The 10,517-nt window shown below is 38.0% G+C and overlaps 1 protein-coding gene across 1 annotated transcript; it reads right to left on the bottom strand.

Moving 5' to 3' along the window:
• Nucleotides 1-1,275: 1,275 nt before the first annotated feature.
• Nucleotides 1,276-10,056, bottom strand: LOC110296750 (vomeronasal type-1 receptor 100-like). The gene is made up of 2 exons (XM_085839685.1): nt 10,031-10,056; nt 1,276-4,491 (listed from the first exon to the last, which is right to left on the bottom strand). Exon 2 carries the CDS (start codon nt 4,437-4,439, stop codon nt 3,531-3,533), a length of 909 nt encoding a protein of 302 aa, XP_085695811.1. The 5' UTR covers nt 4,440-4,491; nt 10,031-10,056; the 3' UTR covers nt 1,276-3,530.
• Between the last annotated feature and the right edge of the window lie 461 nt (nt 10,057-10,517).

The raw sequence follows: 10,517 nt of genomic DNA, 5'->3' as shown, positions 1-10,517 counted from the left end.
GAGCACTCCCTGCTGACAAGCTTTCTTCTTAAAGGGAAGGTGTACAGATATCTGGCGTTTGGACCTCCTCCTGGCCAAAGAAGAAGGCGGAAAACAGGACCTTTCCCAGATGCTGTGTTGCTTTGGCAGGTCACAGAAGCTGTAGGCTTCTGTGGTGCACACTCTCAGCTGTGCAGACTAAGTTCCTAAGTTCAGTGGAGTCCTGGATCTAAGCTGTGCTCCCTGCTCCTGAGGCAGAGGGCTCCTGTGCAGGGCAGACCACTCTCTTCCAGCTAGGAGGGTGCCGGATGTCTGTGGCCCCAAAAGGGTGCTGCCTCAGCGGCTCTGTGGCTCCCGCCTGTCCCAGAAGCTGTCTGCCTCTGTGGTCCTCACTCTGACCTGTACAGACTAAGTTCGGAGGATGGCGCTCCCTGCAGGGCAGGTCACTGTCCTCCAGCTGGGAGGGTGCCAGATGTCTGTGGCCCCAAAAGGGTGCTGCCTCAGTGGCTCTGTGTCTCCCGCCTGTCCCAGAAGCTGTCTGCCTCTGTGGTCCTCACTCTAACCTGTACAGACTAAGTTCGGCGGAGTCCCGGAGCCAAGATGGCGCTCCCTGCAGGGCAGGTCACTGTCCTCCGGCTGGGAGGGTGCCGGAAGTCTGCGGCCCCAAAAGGGTGCTGCCTCAGCAGCTCTGTGGCTCCCGCCTGTCCCAGAAGCCGTCTGCCCCCGTGGTCCCCACTCTGACCTGTACAGACTAAGCTCGGTGGAGTCCCGGAGCCAAGATGGCGCTCCCTGCAGGGCAGGTCACTGTCCTCTGACTGGGAGGGTGCCGGATGTCTGCGGCCCCAAAAGGGTGCTGCCTCAGCGGCTCTGTGGCTCCCGCCTGTCCCAGAAGCTGTCTGCCTCTGTGGTCCTCACTCTAACCTGTATCAGGATGATATTTTCTAATTCCATCCATTTGCCTGCAAAACTCAGGATGTAGTGAGCAGAGAAATGCAAACAAATGACCCTGAGATTCCACCTTACACCAATCAGAATGGCTAAGATTAAAACCTCAGGTGACAACAAATGTTGGACAGGATATGGAGAAAGAGGAACACTCCTCCATTGCTGATGGGATTGCAAACTGGTACAACTACTCTGGAAATCAATATGGAGGTTCTTCAGAAAATTAGAAATAGGTCTACCTGAAGACCTGGCCATATCACTCTTGGGAATATACCCAAAAGATTCTCCACCATGCCTCAGGGGCACATGTTCTACTATGTTCATAGTGGTCTTATTTGTGATAGCCAGAAGCTGAAAACAATCTAGATGTCCCATGACAGAAGAATGGATACAGAAAATGTGATTCATTTAAACAATGGAATACTACTCAGCTATTTATGTATTCTTGAACTAATATTTTTAGAGTTCTTTACTACAGTCTTAAGGGCTTCTCTGAAGGCTATAGAATCACTATATTGCTGAGGAGCACCAGACAAATTCTTGATTCCCATAATCATGCTGTTTCTGATAATAATGGAGTCATAAACTTTCCCAGGGAGAATATTTGGCAGAAAGAACATGACGTAGAATATGTGCATTATTATACAAATAAGCTTTACTCTTACAGCAACCACCAGCAATCCAAGAGACTCATGTCCTGCTCTAGGGGTGGGAACTGTGTCATACCATCCATGCGGAAACCAGAAGAATGTAGCAATAAAATGACTCCTGCTGGACTCATAAATCTGAGACTTGCTCAGCCATCATCAAAACAGGTTCCTCTATTATCAGATAGAAACAAATACAGAGACACACAGCTAGAAAATATTCAGAGAGTTGAAGACCTCGAGACACTTGGCAAAATAAATCACCCTGCTTTGCCCAAGATGTCCAACCCAAAATGAACTCAGTACAATCTTTACAGGTCATTTGCTATGTATTATGATATCTGTCTTCGTATATTTATAAGGTCCCCGTGTTTAACTTGTGTGTTCCTGTGTCTGTATGTGTGTATTGTGCTTTTTCTTTGATTCTTTTTCTTCTAATTTTTTGTACTATTGTGGTTTATTTATTTTTGTGTTTAATTATTGTTTAGATGCTTTTTACTTTCATAAGGAGACATAGAAAGGGTGTGGATCTGGACAAGAAAGAAGATGGGAAAGAACTTGGAAGACTAGGGGAAGGGGAAAAACTAATCAGAATATATTAAATGAATAGAATGTTTTTTCAGTAAAAGAAAAACATAATTTTAAATAATGGGGTATGGTAGGGATCCTTTGTGATCACAGAGCTGGAGAGGCAGAGATAGGATAATCCTTAAGGCTACCAACTTGGAATGTTTGGCAATTCCCAGGTCCAGAAGAGACACTCTCTATCAAAGCATGAGGTGAATGGTTTGTGAAGAAAAATAGTCAAAGTGTCTCCTGCCTCCAAGTATAAATGAACATGTATCTTTGGTCAGCGCACATACATAGTAGCATATACACATTCACAGAAAAGACATTATATAAAAAGATATTGCATATCTGTATTTGTACTATCTGTACATAAACAATTTTAATTTACCAATAATATTTCAATAAATGTAGATGAAATTAATTGCAAACAAACAAGCATATGAAAGTTTCAGATAAGTCTAATTGAGTAAAACTCTGGTAAACAGTGGAAAAACTAAATTACCATTGTTTTCATAACCCAGAGAAATTAGAATTATTAAACAAAATTAAAGTTATAATTTTAACTAAACTTGATGTATTAGAGATTAAAATGTTTTTAAAAGAAAGGCTTAAAAAGTTACTTATCAGCAAGGAACTTCCTTTGTATGTAATACTACAAACATTATTTAAATCATATGAAGAATCTCACTTTGCCCCTTGACAATTAAAGTTTAAGAAACATTTATAATTTGGACAAAATCCAATTACTGGAGCTACAAGCATGGTACCTAAAGTCATCTGAAACTCCAGTTTCAGGGGATCCCATGACCTCTTCTGACATCTTTGAGCATCAGGAATGCAGTCATGTAGACATATTGATACAGCACTTACAGATATAAATAAAAATAAGTATTAAAAATTAATATTATTAATATTTAATATTATATTTATATCTTTTAAATTTATACTTTATTTTTTATTTAAATTATTTTAAATAATTTATATTTATTTATTTATATCTTCTGGTTTCTGCATGGATGGTATGACAAAGTTCCCACCCCTAGATAAAAAAATAAAAACATTTTAATCTCTAATACATCAAGTTTAGTTAAAATTATAACTTTAATTTTGTTTAATAATTCTAATTAATATTTATTATATATTAATATCTTTTTAAAATATTTATAATATTAAATAAATATTAAAATTTATTTTATTTATATGACTACACTGTAGCTGTCATCAGACACACCAGAATAGGGCATCAGGTCCCATTACAGACGGTTGTAAGCCACCATGTGGTTTCTGGGAATTAAACTCATGACCTCTGGATGCACAAACAGTGCTCTTAATCTTTGAACCATCTCTCTAGCTCCAAGTAAATCATTTTTAAAAGAAAAGAATCATGTTTTAGAAAATCTGTTGGCACTTTGATTGCAAGTTTTTCAACACATTGATTACTCTCTTATCAGAACTGATTTGTACCAAAGGAGTAATTGTGGGATAGGCAGTCACTACAAGTTTCTGAACAGTCAGGATGACTGGGTCATACATCCATAACAAGAGTGAGGTGGATGAGATGATGATTTCCACCCAGTACATGACCACAAAGAAAACCACAAGTAGTAAGATGGTCTGGGTGGCCCTTTTCTCAGGGGACACTCTCAGGTGCCTAATGCTATGAAGATGCTTGCAGTGCCTCTGGTGTCTGAACAAGATAATCACTATATATGCATTTGTGATCAGCATGACTCCTACAAGAAACACATCTCTGAAAGTTGTCACTGTAAAAATCAATCCACTGATAATGTAGTTCATGAGAAATAATGAACAGGATTTAGTGACTCTCATCTGGTTGGTTTCACTCACATTGTTAAAAGCACCAACATAGAATAACATGTGACTACTGACCAAGAAATTAAAAAACCAAATATAGAAAACAGCATAGATGATGTATGTTTTTAGTTTATGCTTAAATTTTGCCAACAGTGAGGTATGGGGACTGATTGTGACAGCCTGGGACACACTCAGGAGGCAGGTGATGCAGATAGAGAGCCCTCTCATGACCCTACTTATATAAAAAATTGCCTTACACTTGAAGTCATTCTCAATGTTCAGTGACTCAAGTATGACTGCAAGCCAATTATCCCCTCCAGTTAGCAAAAACGATATATGAGCAAAGGTCAGTTGGCAGGAGATCAGATCCATGGGCTTTGATCTATGACCTAGGATTGTGAAAGTATAGAAACAAAGGAGAAAAGTATTGGCTAGAATTCCAAGTCCAGCTTGGAAATAAAGGATATTCGTTAATGAGGACATAAGTGGTAAGTGTATTCATCTTAAGAGCATATTGGATGTATATTTCAGATATCTGAAAAAAAAAAGAGTATACATGAGACTTGTGACTCACTGGACAGTATGCCTAAATCATCATTCTACTAATTTTTGATTAATCTTTAACTTCTGATGTTCCAGACTGAACATCATAGCCTACATTTCTATATACCATCCATGTACCCCCTATACATGGAATATTATAGACAATAAATTCACCCACACTCATATATATACTTTATGAACACTTTGTCTCATGCACCTGATTCTCATGCCTTAGAAACACAATCCTATTGATTTAAATTACCTCATTGTATACTTAACTATACAGAACATTGCTGATAAGCACACAATATTAAGAATGTTCTTAGAGAAGAACAAAACATATGTAGTCTTGGAAAAAATTACATAATAAATAAAACAATTAGTTCATTCATTCTCATGGTCTTTAATTATACTGTGCTTTATTTCACAGCTATCCATGTTTTGGCTTGGAATTCTAATGGAATCACAGCTATAATTCATGATAATCTCACTATTTTAATTAGTAAAAGGTCTGTCATATTTTTGTTATGTTGTATTAATTGTATGAACATTATGGATATAAATGACCCTAGGCAGTTCCCACTTCAGTTCCCATCACATTAAAACCCTTTGTGAACTCCAATTAAGGATTAAGAAACTAACTCCCTGCTATCAAATACTATCTTTCTTTTTGTGGAGGAGGGAAGTTAATCATGAACAGCATAATTCCTTATGGACTTTTGAGCCATCCATATTGTTATTTTATGTAGCTATCTCCTTCCTTTCTTTTGTACTTATCCTCGTCTTCTTTACCTAAGGATCCACCCATTTTCCTATTTCCCTATTTGATAAATTGTGTCCTGCTATTCCCCTTACTTTTCTCCCACCTTCTTAGGTTTTACCTCTTTACTCAACAGTAAGGAGCCCTGAGTTTTTCATGTCCATGATCAGATATTTATAACGTGCAATTCTGCTGTCTATTGCTCCCAAACTTGCCCCTATCCTTACAATGTTTCCATTTTTGCTTTCCTGATTTCTATAGTTTCTATAGGCTATATAACCACATTGGAAGATATGGAGCTAGGAACTTTCAACAAGAAAGAACATGTGAATTAAGGTAAGCACTATTTTCCACACATTATCACAATGGTGAACTTGCTGAAGATGTCCATCTAGGGATGTTCTTTGGGAATTTCTGTTTAAAAGAGATTCCTTCCTATGTAGTGGAAACAAGGTCCCAGTGTTATCATTCATAATCAGCACCCAAACACTCTTTACAGTTTCACGCAACAGTTTTTCCTTTGGTGTGTATGTATGTTACTTGGCCTACTTACCAGGAGCAATTTATTATTGAATTGATTTAATTCAGTACTTTAAAATCAGCTTTGTGATAAAGAAATAGAAAATGCCTGTACTTATTCAAAGCTTGTGAGAAATGGATTGCCCAATTATATTTCAAGTTCACTCAGATATTCCACATATTTGCATGCATGCCTGCTTGTCTGTATAGAAATAATGAAGAAGTTAGTGGAAGAGACCCTCCTATAATGTGACCATGAATGTGAAATAATAAACTACACGTTTTATATTTATATGAATTTTCTTCTTAAAATGCTTACTCTCATAAAGTAATGGATCATCCAAATTGCCAGAGCCAAATATCTAATTCTCTCACCAACCTATATCCACAGTGACTGCATGGTGATTGTCTGCCCCCCCCCCCCGGGAAATGTCAGTGTTTATTAAACATTTAAGGACATTTGGAGATGGTTGGAGAAATATACAGAATGTAGAAAAGTCCTAAGAGTCCCTTTTGCCTGGGGGTGCAAGCATTTCCTTTCCTTCTTATTCTCATTGATATATCCTGTTCTTCTGATTATTTATTTTGAAGACATTTCTTAAAGCCTCCTTCTGCACCCCTGACTTGTGAAGATCCATTTTGTTCTCTCTCCCTACCCAAATCTCAGAGTCCCAAACTGTGCTCCAGAGTGGTTTGAGGGCATTAATTATGCTCTGCTTGCCTGGCTGGCTCTCTAGTAAAGACTCAATAGGAGTCGGGAGCTGCAAAAGCCACATGAAATCTTGGTCCTCGGTCATAGGGCCATGATGTGGCCATGGGCTCAGGTAAAGAAACAAAAGAACAGATGAGCAAATAAAAAAAAAAACCTATACAGCATCCTAAATAAATCCGTTGAAGAGTTTTATCCTCATGATGTGGATTTGAGCCCAAGGACTGAGTGTGGAGCTGGGCCACCAGAAGTTAGGAAAAGAGAGAGCAGGAAGAAGCCTGGCGATCAGCTGCAGGGGTGGGGAGGAGATGGGAAGACCATTAAGGTCCCTTTCTTCTCGGTGCCTGAGGATCAGGCACCAAACAGACAGCCCTTGGGACAGGTGAGGAGTAGGGTTAGTCCCTAGGCTCCTGGAAAAGTAAGTGGTAAAGGTGAAGGAGAAGTACAAGACTTGGAAAGGAAATTGGAATGAAACTTTCCATCTCATTGGGAGATAAGGGCAGGGTAGGGCTGAAGAGCAATAGGAGAGCACCTAGACCTGGGAAAAAGAGGAGCCTAAGTCCCCTGTTCTGACAGGGACTGGAGGTGACTGTCACTTGTCCGAGTCCAGGCCCATCATGTTCTTGAGGGTGTTCTTGAGGCTGGTTCTACTGGGGGACTTCACTGCAGGCCAGAACTCTGAGCTCTGCTCATCTTTGCGAAGACCCATCTCAATGAACACTACCTGAGAGCCTTTGGAGGACTCTGTCATAGACCCCAAACCCCCAGCCTGGCCCGCTAACCACTAGTTCTTATTCTGGTGAGACTCCCCCAGCCCATTAAGTTTTGTCTTACTGACGGTTTTGGTGCTTCCACTGTTGTCAAGCAAGGCATACAGCACTGGTGTCTGCCACCTGCACTTCGAGGAGTCCTTCGAAGAGTTGTAGAATTTTCCCTACTTTATGACACTACAGGAAGAGAGGTTGCAGCAAGATTGGCCTCACTGGCTGGTTTTTTTTTTTTTTTTTTTTTAAACTATGGGATTAAGGCTGGAGAGTTGGATTGGTGCTTAAGGATCTTTTAACTATTGCAAAGGATCTTGATTCCCAGCAATGACATGTGGCTTATGACCTGACCATCTGTAATTGTAATTCTGGTGAATCCATTGCCCTGTGACACAGAAATACATGCAAATTAAACATTCATATACATAAAATAAAGAAATAAAGATGTAAATAAATAAAAACTCTTGGATAATACTTAATTTAAGCCTTCATCTGCAAATTGAAAACATTTATAGACTGCTCATAGGGAACATAAAGTAAGCATGTGACTTTCAGGTGACAAGATGCATGGTGTTGGCTGATGGTCCATTGTCAGCAACAATAAGCTTTCAGGAATCTCATTAGATAAGGACCTTAGCCACCCAAGCTAGGTCTATGGAATCTTTATAAACTAGATAATGACAGCATGACTAAATATTGATCACCAATTAATAAGAATTAACTTGTAATTATTACATGATACTCTTAAATAACTGAAATGTTTGAATAGTTCTTTGAAAATTGTGTTTAGCACTGATGTAACTGAAAGCACTAGAAGCTGACTAGCATATTACAGTCTCTCACTTACAAGCCAGTTCCTCTGAGATGAAGCAGCAGCAGCTGCAGCAGCAGCAGCAGAAGTGTCACTGCAGAGACTGTGGTGAAGCAAACATTACTGAGCTTCATTACAAGTTGCATTGAGTGAGTTTGGGAAAGATGTGAAAATGTTCACTGGAAGTGTGTGTGTGTGTGTGTGTGTGTGTGTGTGTGTTTGTGTGTGAAATTACTGGACTACTACTTTAAGAATAGAGCAATAGCATAGCATGGGCCAGGGCTGCTAACATGAATACCTTTATATCAACTGAGTAAAAACTGAGAATACCAAATGTGTTTATGAAATAAAATGAACTGAAAAAAAGAAAACAGAGAATGTGTCCTCTGTTTTACGTTGATGTGATGAAATATGGGCCTAATGTACTGGTACAGGCACTTAATGTAAATTATGCTTGTAAACATAAACTCCAGCTTTTATCATTTGGTTTTTGTATTATTGATATTCTGCGGCCAGTGACTTAATGACTTTAACTGGCAGCATTTTTTTTTCCTTCTTTAAAAATCATCAATTTCATAATTCTACATTTTCTGCTTTCCAGTATAATTTTGGTGTATGTGTGTGTGTGTTTAAGAAAACAAAGGAGGGAGATTGCAACCTGTAGTTCAGACTGACTTCAATCAAACCCATGTTCTTCCTGCCTTAGACTTGAAAATGCTGGGATCATAGATGTGTGCCACCAAACCTGCCTTCATTTTCCATTTTTATTTCCTATATATATTAGTAACTGATATTCCAGGAAAATAAAAATAGACTTGAGATATATATCACCTTAACTTAAACTTACTTTGCATTTCTTTGGGAATGCATATTTTAAGGAGCAATTGTATTTTGTAACTATTGAAGGAAATGTTGGGGATTGTAACTTTAAATAATTTTATACTATTTGAGAATTAAACATATTTTTCTCACTGCTAATAAAAAGCTTACTCAATACTATATTCTTAGCAACGTTACAAGCTTCAATTTAGAAAACTTGAAATATTAAAACCGATTTTGTTTCAATTGAAACACTCAGATATCTACTGAAACTTATCCAGACTATAATTTTTAAGGATAATGTTACATGGATTTAACAAATAAGTGATGTGAGATTCCAGATACTTTAAATAGTGAGTATTTGAATTACATAGTAAAGATCGACTTTATAAGAAATCATTGCAAGAGAGTAACCAAATCTCACTATTAACACTAAATTAGTTAATATTTTTTGTATATTCCTAGCTTAAGGTTCTTACACTTAAATGCATACAACCAGTTAACTTGACAAAAGTAGTAAAATAAGAATATACAAAATATAATTGAAGGTAAATTAATTCTATGAATGTAATCCTGCACATCAATAAGGGTGTTTCTTTATCACCCTCTAAGGTATTTCAGTGTTCTGTTACAGGAATAGAAATCTAGCACATTTGGCAATACCTAGGTAGAATCACATTCTTAGAATTATTAGAGTACAAACTCTGGAGAATCCTATGTCAAAGATGCTCCTTAAAATATCGCATCTGGAGCTACTTTTACATGTACACCCATATACATTCATTGTAAAAAAAGTGATGGGTTTCAGGGCATTTTTGTTCAATACATATTAGCCATTGGTTACTTCCACTCATTAGCCTTTCCTATCTCTCTATCCAACCTTCTGCTAGGCCTTATCACCTTTCCAATAGCCCCTTCTACTGTAACATATGCAATTAGAGATCACATTAAGATAAATCTATGTTCTTTTATAAATTGTTACACAGACCCATTTATGTTTACAAGCATCTGTTGAAAGCTTATTGTACTGTATGTCTCAAAAGTAATATTCTAAGCAGAGAATTCTATAATCATTTATTACAGAATCCTGTTCCTATTCTACCCCCTATAATCAGCTCTCAGTATAATGAAAAGAAAAAGAACACTCACCAGCTGGGCCATTGACAAACATCCTTGTAGAATGAGGCCCTAAGAAGTAGTTATAAGGAAGAGATGTTATCAGCTCATCTCCCTCTAGACCCATAGTTATGTCATCTGGAGAAGGCACTTCTGACCTTGAGGTTGTTAGGAAGTGCTATGCTCAAATGCCAAAGTGAACTTTCCTAATCCCAAGAAAACAGTAGAGTAGGAAGAGCTGAGCTTTGAATTTCCCACATGTGAGCTATTCTCTGGAGGCCACATCTGTCTGTGTAGATTAATTGACCCCAGTTCCTGTGAACAAAACAGTAGTAACATGAATAATAACCACTTAAGAGAAACAGAAAATCATTTTAGATTCTTCCATGGTATCTTTTGTTCTTCTAAATAATTTATGGTCAGTTCCATACGTAATTGACAATGGCTTTAGGATCTCACCTAGAAATTAACAGCTCTTTTGATAAAATTAAGAAAATGTCACCTTCTCCAAACACACTTA

Source organism: Mus caroli, unplaced genomic scaffold, assembly GCF_978045245.1.
Source record: "Mus caroli unplaced genomic scaffold, Mus_caroli_1 scaffold_7, whole genome shotgun sequence".
NCBI classification, from domain to species: domain Eukaryota; kingdom Metazoa; phylum Chordata; class Mammalia; order Rodentia; family Muridae; genus Mus; species Mus caroli.
This window is presented reverse-complemented; position numbering and strand designations above follow the sequence as displayed.